The sequence below is a fragment of the Parambassis ranga genome, chromosome 4 (genome assembly GCF_900634625.1).
Source record: "Parambassis ranga chromosome 4, fParRan2.1, whole genome shotgun sequence".
NCBI lineage: Eukaryota > Metazoa > Chordata > Actinopteri > Ambassidae > Parambassis > Parambassis ranga.
Genome location: NC_041025.1, coordinates 12651638 through 12670026, shown reverse-complemented (window position 1 = coordinate 12670026; position 18389 = coordinate 12651638). Strand labels below are relative to the sequence as shown.

At 41.8% G+C, this 18389-nt stretch overlaps 1 protein-coding gene across 2 annotated transcripts; it reads left to right on the top strand.

Moving 5' to 3' along the window:
* Positions 1 to 10568: 10568 nt before the first annotated feature.
* ncln (nicalin) lies at positions 10569 to 18307 on the top strand. Of its 2 annotated transcripts, none has more exons than XM_028403286.1 (15): positions 10569 to 10853; positions 11539 to 11729; positions 12275 to 12419; positions 12521 to 12615; positions 13144 to 13224; positions 13580 to 13683; positions 14158 to 14246; positions 14367 to 14506; positions 14879 to 15057; positions 15359 to 15446; positions 15536 to 15574; positions 15758 to 15921; positions 16037 to 16090; positions 16212 to 16290; positions 16464 to 18307. In XM_028403286.1, the coding sequence occupies exons 1-15, from the start codon at positions 10679 to 10681 to the stop codon at positions 16524 to 16526; spliced, it is 1686 nt and encodes a 561-aa protein (XP_028259087.1). In that variant the 5' UTR covers positions 10569 to 10678; the 3' UTR covers positions 16527 to 18307. The 2 variants fall into 2 exon arrangements, with proteins under 2 accessions (XP_028259087.1, XP_028259085.1); XM_028403284.1 differs by having other exon boundaries at positions 14879 to 15105.
* Positions 18308 to 18389: the final 82 nt, after the last annotated feature.

The following is an 18389-nucleotide window of genomic DNA, read 5'->3' as shown; positions in this document are numbered from 1 at the left end:
CAGGACACTGGAGACACCGGGCAGAGCAATTAAATTTCCTTGTCTCCAGGGTTATTTGAAAACTGTATCAAGTTGTCTTCATGCTGGAGGAAAGGACTGCTTCTCAACAGATATCAGTGTTTTTCTGCCATTATGTGCTATCAGGCAGTTTAAGGGGATAGTCTGGTTGTATGAACATTCTGAGTCAGTGTATTACTTACAATAAAATGCTGGTCAGCATGCTGCAAGGAGTCTGTCAATGAAAAAAATCTCCAACACATCGTCACAAAAAAACTCATCTTTGGTTACTTTTACACCTGCAAGAGACAACACACATGGTTACATTCTGCTAACGGATATATGAACGTATAGGACAGATAAAGCCACAAATGTCCAACAATGTAGTTGGGTGTGCGGGGTGTGTGTGTGTGTGTATGTGTGTGTGTGTGTGTGTGTGGGGGGGGGGTAAGGTGTACGCTGGTTATATGGCATTAAAAAAACAGTGTTAAAGGTTAGGCATTGAAAACATAGTATAGGGATTGCATAAAGGTCATCTTAAAGTTCATAACATTAAATTGCCACCGTCACACACCGTCACCTTTGTCAGCTGCTCAGGATGAGTGGATGAAATACTCCCACATATTCCATTTTCAAGGACTGAAATATTGACCTCATGTTACGTTTGCTTCATCAGTTGCAGCAGAATAGCGCACACACGCACATAGTGTGCTGTATTTACAGTATTATCACTGCTCCGCTTTGTTTTCAGAAAAGCTTTCCTAACGGTGGACCCCATTGATCATTTTAATCAATCACAAGCCACCAGACTCCATTAAGAAAAACAGCAACTTCACTTTGCCAAACACGGTGGACGCTGCCATGTTTCAAATAAGACATCAGTCTCAGATGTACAGAAGTCAATGCTGTCTGTTTTTGTTGGAACAAATGAGGCACTCAGAGGTGAGTATTTTTTCAATATTTATGTGTGCTGCTCTTGCCCTGTCTTGTCTTTCAATCTAGATATTGAACCTTGAGCTGCCAGAGCAGAAAAACCAAGAGGTGAGGCCGATGACAGACAGAGGGAGACAGGCAGCAGGGTGGGCTGAAGACGGTGCCAGCAGGGATGCCATGCAGGGTTCAGTGCCAGGAAAAAGAAGCCTACGCATGAACCGGGGGAGGTTACATGCTCACATGCAAAAAGAAACACACACACGCATGCACTTGTTGTGTATGCATGAACCAACAAAATATCCAAACAAGCAAAAACTGACAACATATGAGGATATTTATTGCACAACTAGCTGCAAATCAAAACACACGCACATACACAACATAACCTATGCAAATCAGCTCCAGAGGCTCCATGGCATGTGGCAGATGCCCAGTTTTCCTGCCCACATCCTGTTTCCAGACTGAACCAGAGCTCGCCTCTTCACACAGGGCAGCAGCAGCAGATGGAAGTTTTAAATCGTTGCTGCTTTTCTTCTTCAATACCGAAACTGAAGTCACTCCCAGTCATATGCAATTCATCTCTATGAATGTGGATTGATGTGGAAGTGAATATTGTTCAGTATTTCCTCACCTTCTTCACATTTTCAGGTGCTCAGGGGCACTTTCAGCATGGCAGAGGCTTTCTCTAACATCTGTCGGCCCCCTTTTTTCTCTCGCAGCACTGCACCTCTTTGTAGCAACAGTAACTCCTGTGACCGCTCAAACGCCCTCTCTGCAGCTGTATTCTATTGTTAGCCAGATATAGTGAGAGAGAGTAACTGAAATAGAAGCCAACACACACACATACACTCACACAAAGACTTGCTAGATGACTGTTTTGAGTAAAAATCAACACATATGTTCCGTAAAGCTCTGGGACTTTTTGCTGTAAGCCCTTAAAGAGAGGGATTGTGTGTGATGCTTGCTGCCTGGAGGGCTCTCTGTTAGACCTCTCGCTCTATTCTTTCCCTTATTTCTCATGCATAAGGTCATCTGTAGGCACATGTGTATACACACACTCCTTCAAAATCAATAGATTTCACACCTTTTATTTATTTATGACTGTTTCACACAGTCATCCTTCTTTGCCACAGCAGACATTTTGATTTGTCACAGCAGGAGAAGCACAGGTGCACATAATGACATCAGCAATGGCTCAGTCAAATTTAAGTCTTTCAGTGAGCCATGATAGTGAGTCAGCAACAGTAGAGCCCTGGGCATTATGTTATTAATTACACCTGAGCTTTTCCTACCACAAAATGAAAAACAGCAGCAGAAACGAGGCAGTGTGTTGATGCGGAAATGTAAAACTTGAATTATGGCATAACAGAAGAAAGTGCAGAGAAATTCAGACACATTAATTAGAGCAGAGGTTTTTGTTTACACCTTGATACTGAAAAAGCCAAAAACTCAGCTGCAGTTGTGAATCTAACAGGTGAAGAAAAGATAATATATAAGGCGAAAGATTAAATAACTTAGATATATAAATATCTAAATAAAGTAGCAGTTAGTTGAAGCTTGAACCGAGGAAAGGATGAGCAGGAAGACAGATGAGAGAAAACACACACACACACAGACACACACATATGTCAGCTGTATGGCCCTTCCCAGCGGCTATGCCTGTGCAAGGGGCTCAGAGGGGAAAATCCCTGGGGACTAACTGAACTCTTCGCTCCTCTGCCGCCACATCTGGATGACACACCACCGCCCAGCTTCAAAGGAAAGGATGCAGTGGACAGCCAGACAGGTGGCAGGAGTGTTTGACCAACACACACACACACACATCCACACTGTATAAAACAATCATATGCTCAGGCCTACACATCTACACACATGTATGTGTAGACTATAGTTTCTGGTAAATCGCTCTGACATTACTGAAGCCCCTTCACTTTGAGTAAGCTGGAGTAAGTTGGTGACCAGATAAAAGGACATCTTAGACTATCAGGAAGCAGAAATCCATGCTATGCTACGCTAACCAGCGGCCTCTCCCATCCGTCCTGCTCCCTGATGGAAGCTTAACAACAGATTAAACCATCAATGCTTTTACTGTCTCGTTCATTGACTACCTGTTCATCAGCAGGATTGATGAAGAGGCTAGACTTATCCAGTCTGCAACACACATGGCTCACCATCCAGTCCTGTGCTACTGAAACAGGACACAGCCAGTCAGTTTGGTGGATATTAACTAAATATACATTTTTTTACAGCTTGGTGTATCAAGCCAGATGTGCTGGAAATCCATATTACTCCCAGAACCTCTTCCCATGAAGCCTAAATGGCATGTCAATATAATTTCTCCACCTTCTCTGTATTTCCTGATCACACAGCACATGCTGAACCGATCACTGCGCTGCACAACGGGAAGGTCTCTGAAGCTCATGTCAGACTGAGCACTCAGCAGGGGTCCAGTGCCTCACCAAGTCCAATGCTGCTCCACAGCCTGCTGCTGGTGATGGATGACCTGTGAGGGATGATGAATTAGCTGCTGTCATGTCCACAGCCCATCCTAATCTGGGATTCAGCCACAAGGAGAGGGAAGCATCACCATCGCAATGCTGGCTTCTTTAAATACAGCCCTGGAGAGTCATGAGCACACTGTATTATGAGATGGAGTCTAAATGTTGATAGTACATTTCAGATAAAATTAAAATATAAGATTATATGGGTCTCTTTATAAACAAAACAAAAATCCAAGATTGAGACGCACACACACTCTCTAAGTTACACTGCAGCCAAACTAATGAGTACAAACTGTTAACACCATATTTTGTGGATCTATGGACAAAGGGGGATGCAATTTTAAACCATTAAAGGAGTTTTGGAATATAGCCGGATTTTAATGGGCCATTTTTTTTTAATTAATTGTATTTTGAATCTCTTGCTGATCAGTGATCAGTTTTCATTACATGTTTTTAGTGTGCTCTATTTGGATGACAACATGTGAAAGAGTGTTTACAGGTTTCTGTACTTGACGTCATGTTAAGATCCTCTTTTGTAAAACACATGACCCAATAAAGGCCTAATGGCTGAAATACTTGCATTAGACCAGAGTTTTGCGTGTGCACAGATCTGTTTTCTGATGTTTTTGGCTTCCCTCAGTATTGTGTCATGAGTGGTAATGTTCTCAAAAATAGACAGCACTTACCTAAAAAGAGATTAGTGCTCTCACATTGATTTTAACTGAACAAATGGATTAGGGTTGAAGTGAGCCGTGAATAGAAGCATCTATCGGAAACAAGATTTATTCTACATATGTATTAAGATCCACACACTGTCAGCTCAGCTCAGTGTGCACGCAGCATCACTTCTGCTTTTACACTTTAAACTTCACACTGTGTGCTTTCCTCACTAGTTTCATCACGTTTTCTTAATTTCCTGTGTGCAGTAAGTAGATAGTTCTGAGTTTAGGCTAAGGCCAGGGTGTTATCTGTGCTGAGTGAGAGAAAGGCTTCCTGGTTGCTTCAAAGCCAACAGATTCTGAGCTCTTTCAATCCAAAGAGCCTTTCTGTTATCCTGAATGCTGCCTCTCACTGAGGTGGTCAGTTGGCTTTATGAGAGTCAGCAGCACAGATGTTTTGTGTTTGTGTGGAGGGATCAGGTTAACGCCCCGTGCTGATATCCTGTAAGTAGCTCGATCGATAATCTCTGGGTCAGTGCTGAGATATTCATGGAGAGATTGTGAGCCGTGTGCCGTGAATGTCTCGTTTCACACACAACTCAGCATGACTGCAAACAGAAGCAGACGGAAACCATTCGCTCTCTCCTGCGTTCTGCACTCCAGATTACTTCCTGAAGCTTCACTAGAATTTCAATCATGGCCGCCGCCCCCGCCTTCCACCCGTTACAATCTTGCACCTGGCAAACCGCGGCCAATATTTATATTCATAACAAATAATGATTCCAAGAGCAAAGAAGAGAATGATATAGAATAACTCAGGCAGAGTGGTTCAGGAAGCAGATACCACACTGTAACAACTGTGATGGGCTGCTGGCAGATATTGAACCTCCACTGCCAGGATGGATGGAAGAAAGCAAAACAAAGCTTCTAATGGTCAACTCATCCTTACAGCAGCACGCCCAATTACAAACCAGATGTAGCAACAGCCCAGGATCAGGCCCTCCTGACTGGAGCAAATTAACCCCTCACATCAGATTCTGGGTCAGAGGTTTGTGGATGTGGAGTGAGACCCTTTGATGTTAAAGGAATATGTAAAACACAGATGAGAATTATTTAGTAAACACTATAAGTGAGTGAGGCTAGGCTTCTCATTAGAGTTCACTTTTGTTTGACTTGTCTCTTCCAGCTTGTTGTGCTTTTGTCTTCTACATGCCCCAGGATGCTGAAACCTGACTTTATTGCATTCATTTGAGGGTTTTATGATCAGGTGTAGACAACAGTAATGGTAGTAATCCAGGCTGCATAGTAAAATGGTTCCTTCCAGCAGATGGGAATACGACTGTTCACATGACTATTATTCTGTGCGCTGGGAGAAACAGCAGCCTGCTGTAATAATAATAACGTATGACTAGACACTGAGCTCTAAATATGTGAACACACGCAACACAGATCCTGATTCCGGTCTCTCTTTCTCTCACCACCTGAACAGCTTAAACCTGGTTGGCAATCAGTCAGCAATCAGGCCAATCAGGCCGGCAAACAACCAAAACAAACAGTAGGAGGGTGAGTGATTGTCCGACAGTGCTCCCGATAGGCCTGATGTGACCCCTGACAGGCGGCCTCATGACTAATTGGTATTTAAGTTCAATCACAGTCAGCACACTTCCTACTCCTGTGGGCCTTCTAAGTGGGTCTATTCTATCTGTCAAACCTCTCTCTCTCTCTCTCTCTCTCTCTCTCTCTCTCTACCTTCCCCTCTCTACCACAAGGGTCTCTAGCCCTCCTCTCTCCTTTCAGTCTGTCTGTCTAGGACATAGGGAGGCACCGTGGGAGTTTAATTGCCTCGTATTTCCACGAAGCCAACTTCATTACATTAACAGCTCCGGCCCACGCTGCATACTTCTAACCTGCCGCAATTTGTTTTTGTATTTATTAGGCTGGCAGAGAAGCAGCTTCCCGCTCAGCTGGTGGGGGTAGAGAGAGAGAGAGAGAGAGAGAGAGAAAGAGAAAGAGCAACTATGGCTGGGTGAGGGAGAAGGTCAGAGGGAGCTTGGCGGGCACAGGCATCCATTGTGATACACAAGCCAGACGGATAAAAAACATGACAGGGATGTGCAGGCGAGGAACGCAAGGCCCACTTGGCCTAGGAGGGATCAGGGTCAGGATGTAATGTAGGAAGTAATGTAATGTGGAGTCATGAAGGGAAAGTTAGAGGCAGCGACTGAGGAAACTTTCGGAATAAATGGTCACTAATATAAGAAAAAACTTTAATCACTGACGTCATTATTTGAGGGCTGATCTATGTAGGCTATTAACTGGTCAGCATTTTATTACCAGTGCATTAAATGAGGAGGCTTATAATAGGAGCTTGCTGCAGTTTTCTCATGCATTAATGAGCATTTTAGCATCTTGCAGCTGATTCTTTTGGTTTTATGCCCCTGATATTGATAATAGCTCAAAGACTGTCTCAAGGGCTTATTATCGAGCAACGTATCTAACAGGATGTGTTCATGCCGTCATGTAACTCCAACTCATTAAGGCATCAGCTCCACGTGTCCTAAAACTACTTGGGCCTGATATCAACCAGCACTACATGCAAGACACAATCTTGAGCGATTTCCTCAGTAATTACTGACCACCATCTCCAACCTTCTTCTGTTGCACCTCAGGTCATAAATTTATCAGTCAACACTCATAGAAAATATCAATGGCACTCAAAAGGTCCTTTCCCATCACCAGACTCACTTTCCCAGCATTAGCTTTGCAGAAAGAGGTTACCACATTCAGTACATACAAAAAAACACACACCCATGTTCCATTCATGAATTTCTGTCTGTTCCACCCACTAAATGTACAGTTCACACAGTACAGAGCGGGCATGACACATGCACCTCTTTCACAAGCGCAGAGTTCCCGGTTTGCCACACATGCTGCAGTAACATGCTTGATATAGCATCAGGGAAGCACACGGATTTAAAAATAAGCTTCTAAGAATTCTGAATTGCAAAAGTGTGAATCCACTGCCTGCAAATCCCTCGACGTAGTAACTCAGAGACGATATGTACTCTTGTGCAATGACTGTGGTGGTGCTGTAAGAAGAAGAACACCACCAACTAATCTGAGAAAGCAATACTAAAGTGATCTGTTTGAGAGTCATGGGGAAAAATAGTAAAAGGAATGAAAGCAGAGAAGTGCAAGAAAGAGAAATGTAAGTCTGAAGAGAAAGCTGAAGGAAGCACGATACAATGTGAGCAGAAGAGAGAGAAATCCACTGGCCAGCATGAGTGAGCGTCTCTGAAAGTGGATATGAAGGCGGATGAGCCACGCCAACCTCCTCTGACTGCATTAACAAAACCTAATGGAACGGCTGGCTCCAAGAGGCCTCGTCATCCATTATCTGACTGTTGCCCCGCGCAACCAAAGAGGCTCACGGTCTCAGTGGCTGCAACTCAGCTGTCGTACACTATGTTTCCCCCTCTCTTTTTCCCTTTGTCATATTTCCACCAACCTTAATGAAAATGACTGGTAAATCAATTGCCTGGTACATAAGAAAGCGGGGTAATGTTGCCTCCACAAGGCCCATGGCCACAAATCACAGCGAAACAGCAAGAGAGGAAAGGGAAACGACGGTCATATGGCACCCATCGCCTCACTGCATGCGTCTGATCTGTTAGCAATCACAAGTGTCAATCTTACACGGTTTTTAGAGCAAAAATAATCAGGTGTTCTAAACATTACATTACACTAGGACAATAAGGAGTCAATAGGGGATTGTAAAGTTTAACTTGGGATTAATAAAGTTTTTCTGATTCTGATTATTTTTACATTTTTCCATCAGAGAGGATCTTGTTATTTAACAGGCTTCTGCTTATTAACAAGGGGATTACAGCTGGTTGGTGTTTCAAGGAGCGAATGACTCAGAAGATCCGCTCCAAGGTTTTACTTGTACTTAGAAAGACCACCATTGTGTGTTAATAGTGGTGTCGGTGTGGAAAACTCGGGCCAGAGAGCACTCCCTCTTACAGCGTATCTTTGGTATTCTGTGATTCTGACCTTGTCGCTGAGAGGTTTAAGGACTTCAGTGTGGCCAGTGCTTGAGCAAACTGCCCCTGTGGTGAGAAAATGACAGCATCCTCTGAGAATGAGAAGGGGCAGTACACCAAAAGGGGGGGGGCTTATTACACAGGCATGCTACACAGAAATTGCTTACTTACAGCTAGGTAGATAATCTGTCTTTAATCCACAGTACTTACCCCGACACACACACTGACTGCATCTTTTGTGTGGTCGCACAGAGAAAGTGTTTCTCTGTGGCCCGGGGTCAGGAGCAAAGGCTGGTCTGATTCAGGACATTCCCAGGAGCACTGGAAGGAAATGAGGACACTCGACTGCTCATGAATACTGTCGTGAGTGTGTGTGTCTGCAGTGTTGAGTAACAAAACAACAGAGTTTCTTAATTAGAATTACTTAGAGTTGCATTTTGAATCACACTCAGCATTATTCATGCGACTTGCCTAATTGAATTTTAGCTAACAGCAAATTAGCCTCTTAGCATTGGTAGCATAGTAGCTCACTTGCAAAGCAGGTATGTTACACTCTAAATAGTTTGTTTTCAAAATAAAGTTAGGTGATTTTTTTTACACTGATAGATTACAAATATTGTTTTTAAAACGTTCACCCTGAAATTTAAAAATAAGTGTAGGTGAGCTACCTCCTTAGCTGAATTGTTAGCGTAGTTGCTATCTTGCTATGGAGAAGTAACTCATAAACACACACACCCCTCATGCATGAAGATCAGCAAATAAAAGTTGTAGTAGTAGTCATATTAAAAAAACTTATAAATAACAATCTTCCTACAGTCTTCCTCACACTGTGCAGGATTCCATAGTATAATACATTTTTACAGTAAACCTACCAACACTGTGTCTTTGTGTATTTCCGTCTCTTTGTATCACTACGTCTCCATTGTGTGTTGTTAAAAAAAAAATCCTTTTGGACAAAAATGTGACCACATGCATTTTTGCTGAGCCACTGTGTCGGCTGATCCTGTGATAACAGGATGTTATGAATTTCGAGAAATTAGATTCATGTGACGCGACTGTGGCCGTGCCGCTCACGCACCAACCACACAATAACATTATTTTCCTCTCTGAACAATTTCTGCTTTTGTCTTCAGCAGTGTGTTTTCCTTTAAGCAGACAGTGGGTCAAGTTAACAGATCTCCAGATGATCATTTCTCAATAATGTGAAATCATTACAATAAGCTTCAACATCCATGCTAAATTGGTTTTGTGCTTTGTTTGCTGCTTGCCCTCTCACCAGCCTGGGCCTGGATTACTCATACAACAGGAAATAATGACGCCAAGGTCCATTAAGTGGGATAGCAGGACATCATATCAGCATTAATCTCCTACTTAGCCGAACAGCCCCGGGAGAGAGAGAGAGGGAGAGAGAGAGGGAGGGAGATGGAGGGGAGACGAAAGAGAGAATATAGTTTTCAGCTCCTCCCACTGGTCTCAGGTTTTTAATTTTTATTGAGATGTTACTGAGGTTATTCTGTTCCCATTAGTTTTATTTTACTACCTAAAATGTGTTCTGTTTTAGATTCTCTGCACCTGACATAAACACTACTGTCAACTATTTTCACACCTGCAACTTGAATTTAGATCTTTTATAAATTACTGTTAAATACACAAACTGAATCTTAATTCATTGGGTTCTTCATCCAAGTGTAAATCAGCAAAAATATTTTACAGGCAAAGAACATAAAGAATAGAAGAAAAGAAGAAAATATCATTATTTGGTATGAACCCATCATTATGTAGAAGTAGCTGATTAATTAATTAGTCAAGTGAAGTGATTGATAATTAACATCTACTCTATTAATAATTGCTTCGAGCATTTCTACACACTGTCAGTGTTCGTCAGTTTACAAAACAATTAATCAATTAATAAATAAATAGAGAAAGTAATCAACAGAATGGAAGATAATCAGGATACACAAAAAAGTTCCAAATTAGGTACACCTGAGCCAAGTGGAACCCAACAATTCTGCTTTTACATTAATGTCCGATATTACGCACTTTTACTTACAAATAGAAGACGTGAATATTTCTTCCACCACTGAAAAAAAGTAAAATGTAACCCTTAGATTCATATCTATGTTAAATATCATTCATAGAGATCCAGTCTATAATCTCTGTCATATCTCTGTGGTGTACCGCGCCACCGTGTGTCAATAAATAATTTACGGCTCTTTAAATTTAGCTGTTCAAGGATAATCCTGAAGGACCCTTAATTTCAAGTCGAATTTGAAACATTTCCTCCTTTGTGTATTTTACAGTTAAACACATACGTCTCATTTTCACACGTCCTACGCTACATCAGTTCATTTAAAGAAATAGCTTTTGTATTATATTGAATGTTTCTTGGCTCAGAAAAGGGGCTCGTCCAGCTCCCTGCCTGAGCAGAAATCGCTCTGCCTGCGGTTTGCTAGCTAAGCTGAGTCCTCGGCTGTCAGTTATTGAGAGAGGTGACAGTCGAATTTATCATTCTCCCCTTAGCTGTGCGCTAAAAACAAGTGCCACGATGTTTGAGGAGGCCAGTGAAGTGTTTGACAACATGTTCAAATCTTCTTTCCCCCTTACCTTTATTGTGTTTATCCCTGCGGTGCTGATCCTAGTGTCACCGCTCCCGGCCGAGGCGGCACATGAGTTCACGGTATATCGCATGCAGCAGTACGACCTACAGGGACAGCCGTACGGTAAGTTTGCTGTTTTCCTCGTTTAATAAATAAATTGATAGATTGCTGCATTTATTTGGTGAATAATTAGATCTGCGATCACCCAGCTGTAGTCTGCCTCCTTGCCATTTCCAGCAAGGTTTTACGTTACCTATAGAAACATCTCAATGACAGCATGAGGGGCTGCTAGCTAACTAGCTGCTGACGTAGCTTGGGCTTGCTAGTAGGCAAGTAGCTCATTTGAAATCGTTATATAGGAGCTTCTTCATATATAACATGCGATCGGAGTGCACCGCTATGTATGACGTGTATCCCTCTTATTGCCTGTTTCCCTTCAACATATATTGGTCTTGAGTTCAGTCATTTAGTCATTTACGAAATGTAACATACATTGGACAACAGACAAATTTTGAAGCCCATCACCCTCGTAACTTTAACTATGATGCAGGGGGTGGGGTGTGTCTTTTCCCCCACAGTCTAAAAGGTGTGTTTATTTGAAAAAGACTGGGAGCTGCAGGACTAAAAATGGCTCACCAATCCAAAAACTCCTCTTATTCTCTATGTTGATCATCTTGGTGTGTTTCAGTTTCGTCTATAGAAAGTATTGCATTAACCTCAGTTCCTCATGAATAACCGCCATCGCTTGATGAACATGCTGAATGTTGTTACAGTTTTGACTTACTGTGTGTCTCCTCTCCCTCACCAGGTAGCAGGAATGCCATCCTTAACACAGAAGCCCGTACTGTGGAGGCAGAGGTACTAAGTCGTCGCTGTGTCATCATGCGGCTGGCAGACTTCTCCTATGACAAGTACCAGAAAGCCCTGCGCCAGTCAGCGGGGGCTGTGGTCATCATCCTACCCAAGAACATGTCTGCTATGCCGCAAGACATCGTACAGGTAATGACACACTTTGATGCCAAAAATCCTAGTTTTGCACCGTTTTCACATTTTCTCAGTACAGTATTTACTTTCTTTCCAAAAAAGCTTTTAAATAAAACAGTATAAATCAAAAACTCCTAAGTAGAAGGGGGTGAAGTGCAGGTGGCCCACACATACAAATAATAAAAGGAAGTAACGTTACAGCGATCCACTGGGTTTTCTTCCTTCTCTCTTTCTGTTAAACTTGCTAACAACATTTTAAAAGTTTGCCATTCTATTTTTATGAAGCGTTGAAAAGAAAAATATTTGTGTTCTGAGTGGACGTTGTTTCACATTATCTGGCTCAAGTGTGGTGTACTCATTTTGATGAAATAAACCTCCCACTTCATGAGGGGGAATGTTTTGATAAGTTGAAGTTATAGGCATTTGATGAGTAACTCATTGTGTTACACAACAGCTAACCATCTTGGTGAATGAATTGTAGAGTTAGATGTGTTGTTCAGAACACGCACAGATGTCTCATCTTGTTTAACACACTATTCCCCACTTTTCTCCCTCTGCAGCAGTTCATGGAGTTGGAACCAGAGATGTTGGCCACAGAGACCATTGTTCCTGTCTACTTTGCCATGGAGGACGATGAGCTGTTATCTATCTATACCCAAACCCTGACCTCGTCCTCCTCACAGGGCACCTTATCTGCAGCTGAAGGTAGAGACTCAGTACCTCATAGCCAGTCTGCTGGTGCAACATATTTAGCTGTCACACATGTACCAGCTCTTACATGTAATGGGATATTGTGTTTTCTGTAGTCCTGCTGCATACAGCCACCGCTAATGGCTTCCAGATGGTGACAAGTGGAGCTCAGAGCAAAGCCATCAATGACTGGGCCATCACCAGTTTAGAGGTAAGAGCCTGACCTGTAAGCTGAAGGCCTGAACTGCCACAGAAACACACCTGGTCAAAGTGATACAGATACAGTTGTTTTCTTTCATGTGTGAGGTGCAGTTAAGACATCTCAGTGAAACGTGGTTGTTGAGTGTAGCTTTGTTTGTGTGTGTGCTCCAAGCTGTCTGAATGTGTTTTCTTAAAATAGGTGGATGGGCTTAAATTCCTGAACTAAAACTTTTGCGTGCAGTGAAAGCTGTGGATTTAAGCAGAAGGGATTACTTTGACTTGGTTCATTGTTTATATACTTGAACATGAACTGCAGCATACGTGTATGCATTTTACTGTTTACTGTTCTATCATAATTTCTCAAGTGTTAACAGTTAATAAAAGGATTTTAGTGACCGGAGTAATAACACAGGATCAAAATGTGACTTTCTAATCTGCGTGGCTTAGTCAGAGATGGTATTAGTGGAATCTGAAGTTGCATTTTGTTTCCACTGTATTGTCTAATAACACTGTATGTTTTTTGTTTTTTTTAATACAGGGTCGTCTGGCTGGAGTCGGAGGAGAGGACCTCCCCACTATTGTTGTGGTTGCTCATTATGATTCCTTTGGCGTAGCTCCAGTATGTTCACCACTTGTTCACTGTATTTATCCTTGACTACTTAAAACAGGACATTTATCAGCAGAAATATTTTGTCAGCAATAAGTCATAGAATTCGGTAATGAGGCTCGTTCAGGTGAGCAAGCCCATTCAGTTTCAATATTTCTTGTTGGGGCATGTATGTTGTTAGAGCTGAGGTGAAGCCAATAAAAGCAGATCAGACATCTACAGATTCAGACAAACATGCAGGGAAGATACAGGGAGAGACAGCACATAGTGAAAGTAATAATGTAGCGTAGCAGTTTGGTGAGTAACACAGCCACTAGTGTGAAGAGCAATAATCAGACGTTGTGTTGTTGTTGTTGTTGTGTTCTAGTGGCTGTCATACGGAGCAGACTCAAATGGCAGTGGCGTGTCCATGTTACTAGAGCTGGCTCGTCTCTTCTCCAAACTCTACACCTACAAAAGGACGCACGCTGCGTGAGTAATGACGCCAACACATAAAGATGATTTCTGATTACAAATCATATCGGAGCACACAAGCTTAGTTCATGCACTGTTTATAGTATGATGAATCAGTAGAAGTAGTATTGATTGCTGACCTTGGTGGTTCATGTGAACAAAAGCAGAGGTTTGTTACGTCAGTCTCATTTGTTATGATTAGTGCCCTGCTCTGACTGCATTTGGACCACTGTATTGAATTATCTCTGCCTGCAATCCGGCTGTGTTAACACTGAGTTGTCAGTAGTACAGCACAGACCCATTCTTAATGTACTTAATGAGAGCAGAAGGCATCAGTTGTCAGAAAGGCATCTTTTAAAGGAGGTGGATGTTCCTCTAAATACTGTCAGCACTACACAGATGCTGAGATTTTCTACTTGATAACTGACTGTAAATCCTCGTATTTCACTGAGTGACTCCATATTCCTGATGTGATCCATGTGGTGTGTTCAGGTACAACCTGCTGTTCTTTTTATCTGGTGGCGGGAAGTTTAACTATCAGGGCACCAAACGTTGGCTGGAGGACAATCTAGACCACACAGGTAGACTTACACTCAACCTGCACATGAATTGGCTTATATCTCTATTCAATACATAAAGTCATTTGTCTTACCTTACCCTATCTTTCTCCTTTATGAAACCATCCCTCTCTTCTTTGTCAGACTCTAGTCTTCTGCAGGACAATGTAGCCTTTGTGTTGTGTCTGGACACTCTGGGAAACGGAGACTCTCTCCACCTCCATGTGTCCAAACCTCCCAAAGAAGGAAGCCCTCAATATTTTCTGCTCAAAGAGTTGGAGATGGTAAGAGGACAGAAACCAGATTCCGTCATTGAGACATTTAAAATAACAAATAAATGTTGTTAAAGTTAATGGTGCATATATTCAAATTTCATCATTTTTTAGATGAGCCAGTGAAAATCAGTATTTTCTCATTCATCATGCACCAACAAGCATTTAATTTCAATTAAAAAGATGTGATGTGCATTGCATCTAACACCTGGAATGAGAGGTCAGCACTCCACTGTAAAAATATAGGGCTGGTTTACATTAAGTTGACTTGTGTAGGCCTGCTTGAGGTTCAGCTGAAATGCATGAAGTGTAAATTATTACAAATAAAAGATGCATCCATGCTGTCTAATTCATCACATTCATCACATCCATCTCTTCTGCCAGGTGGTTTCAAGTCAGTACCCAGAGGTCAAGTTCTCCATGGTCCACAAGAAAATCAACTTGGCCGACGACATGCTGGCCTGGGAGCATGAGCGCTTTGGGATCCGCCGCCTGCCGGCTTTCACTCTCTCCCATCTGCCCTCGCACCGCTTAGCTCAGCGCTCAAGCATCATGGATGTGCGGTCAGTGTCCCCCTCCGCTTTCTACGGAGCAGGAGAGCCCCCTGCTGGGTGGGTTCATTACTGCAAGTTTCTCAAATCACCAAAAGAGAAGAGTTTCCATTGTAGCTGCCAGTCATGGTGCTTCATGTCATAAATGATTCCCATGTGTCCCTCTATTTATGTTGATCACTCTTCTGGGATGTCTTTTCTTTCTGCCTGTATGAAAACAGACCTCTTTCACTCTCAGCTGTTGCTCAGGGTTTGGAGTTTTTCCACTGACATTTTTGTGCCTTCCTCTGCTCTAACTGTCTGTGTCTTACAGGCCTCATGTAGATGTGAAAAAGCTCAGTAGGAATACCAAGGTGGTAGCAGAAGCACTGGCAAGAGTCATCTACAACCTCACTGAAAAGGTATGAACAGATCAAGTTGTGCATTTCCATAAAACATGTGAAGCTTTGCATGCATGTAATGTGGCTCTTTGTTGTCTTTTTACACAAAGGGAGCACCTGGAGACCTGCAGATTTTCACAGAACAAATGGTAAGCGACTGAAATCCATCATCTAATCATTGTAGGTTAATAAAAATCACAAACTGTCAGTGTTTTAGTTGCTTACATGAGATACAATTTTTATGACAAAAATTGCCAAGATAGGAAATGAATTTAAATGCATCAGTTTTTAGTTCTTTCATTTACATAAATTTGGCTTGTGTCTCATGTCAGCATGTGCAGGAGGAGCAGCTGTCAGCGGTGGTGGAATGGCTGACAGCACAGCCCCGAGCTGCCCAGCTGGTAGACAAAGACAGCAGCGTGGTTTCCACTCTGGAGTATCACCTGGGGCGCTACCTTAAAGATGTCAAGAGACATTATGTTAAAGCTGACAAAAGGTAAAGAGGGGAGCAAAACACAAGGATGGAATAGCTATTACTCTAAAGAGAGAGCTATACATTAACTCTTTGTAAACACCATCTAGTCTGAACACAACCTAACTCTTTTTTTCAGGGACCCAGAGTTTGTATTCTATGACCAGCTGAAGCAGACTATGAATGCTTACAGGTATGGTTAAATGAAATTACTTACTTACTTGGACTTTGTTCTATAAATCAACCATAATGTAAACTATCACACATCATCATGATTAAATCTCTTGGTGGTTATACTTTATTCTCCCTCTCAGAGTGAAGCCAGCTATTTTTGACCTGCTGCTGGCTGTCTGCATTGCAGCCTACCTAGGGATGATGTATCTGGCGATCCAAGTAAGTCACTGTTACCACTGTCTGTGGCTCCTGATAGTCATGCACTGTCTCAAGTATTGACAGACATCATTTATATGTATAGTTTTATGTATAGTTGGTGCCATCAATTTGTTGCATCTTCAGTTTGAAAATGCTGGAGACACATCATAAACACTCTCTCTCTCTCTCTGCAGAACTTTGGAGTGCTGTACAGTGTTGTCCGTAGAATCACCCAGCCTAAAGCCAAGGCCCACTAAGGTGTACCCCATCATTTTTTATTCACCACAGTCTCTACTGTTTTCCTCAAGAAACTTTATCCAGTAAGATACAATACAAGAGCTGGACCGAGCTGCTGCTCCTACCACGGTTTTCAAACCAGCAGAATCACTTCCATTTCCTTCATCCTGATGCACAAACTATGATGTCACTTCCTGTTTTGCTGCCAACTTGATCTAGACCAGAAAAATCAGGAATTGGTTCTCTCTCTTATTATATTATATTTCATCATTTGGCTGTTATCTGCACCTCACAGGTCTGGATAGGAGGATTTTTGTTTAATGTTGCTGTATTGAGATCCCTCTTTACCCCTGTTGTCAGTAAGCCAAACTGACGTCATGTGTTATCTCAGGCAGCTAGAGGGAGAAACTGACCACAGAGTTTAGCCCAAGTCTGTCTCAGTGCATTACTTCTATGACCTTATATATTTTAGGGAGTTTTGAGGCTTCATTTTGAACAATTCTGGCTTCTTTATTTCATTGTTTAAGGTTGCAAAAAGCAGTATGCAGTAAAATGTTTGAAAGCATTAACAAATGCCCAATGACCTCTAATATTAAATCAGCATTAGATCAAATTTGGCACTGATAACCAGCAGTTTTTCTTCAGAGGGATGTCTGAGTCCTGCATGTCTTGGTTGTGTTTGTGGGTCTCATGTATGGAGAGGAGGAATGATCCCAGCAGCCTGTAACCTTTTCAACAGTACACGCTGCGCTCTGTGGTCACATGAGTGTTGTGTTGAGACGGACTTGGAGGTTAAACGTGAGCTTTTCCTTTAAATACTCAGTGAAATGACTCCTCGAACACAAACCCTGTTTACGAAAAAAGACGAGCTGTGTAAATGAAATGTGAAGTAGTGTGTAGATTGATCTTAATTCCTTTGCCTTGGTAGTGATTTTTGTCAAAAGACATGATTGGTAGAACAAAAACTTTGCTAAAAATAATTCTGAATGAATCCTGTTTAATGTTGCTATATAGTGATCTATAGTGAACTTTCCACCTGGTGTCACCTTTTTTTGTAGTGGAGGTTTGTTTCTAGTTACTTTGTGAGTTGGTGTGTGTTTTTTACTTTTTTAAAAATCCTGAATGATTACAAAAAAATAACTGAATAAATCTGATGGCTTGTTACTTAAAGGTCACTGCAGCCAATGTGTTTTCTCATCTAATCAGAGCATGTTTGTGTTTGACATGTGGTACTACTCAATAGCAGATAAACCTCTCCCCATTTTATTATCAGTAGAAACATGTTGCAACAAGCAGGACCTTTTTGCTGACAAGCAGAAACATGATTTAATCAGACATTTTTTTTAAAAAGCTGTGTTGAGGTTTAGGTCAAGCCAGCACTGCAGTATTTAAACACTGGGGGTCTTAATGTGGGAACAAAGGGTTAATAAGATATCACAGCAGTTTGTTCCTAACTTGATACTTCAGTGTTTCCTTGACCTGTTGTTGGGGATGAATGGTGTTAATTTGCCTTTTTTTTTGTATTTTCCACATGTTACCGCATGACCTGTGACCCTGCTCTCTTTCTCTCAGTTGCCATGGTAATAGTGACAGGAGTCTTTTCTATACCAACATGAGGGAGATGACTGTGGCGCATGTGACTTTTAATTTATTGAAGTTTGTTTTGTGCACTGAAATGAACTTTCCTCTGCTCTGAACTCACCTCCACATACCTTTTTTTTTCTAAATCTTTACAATAAAAAAAAAATTGGTTGTGATTTAAAATAAAATTAAATAAATAAAATGACAAGAACAAAGCCCACATGTCTGGTTTACTGACATGTTTTATTTTATGAGGAAAAAAAATGAAACAATGACATCAGCTGAATGGTATTAAAATTGTA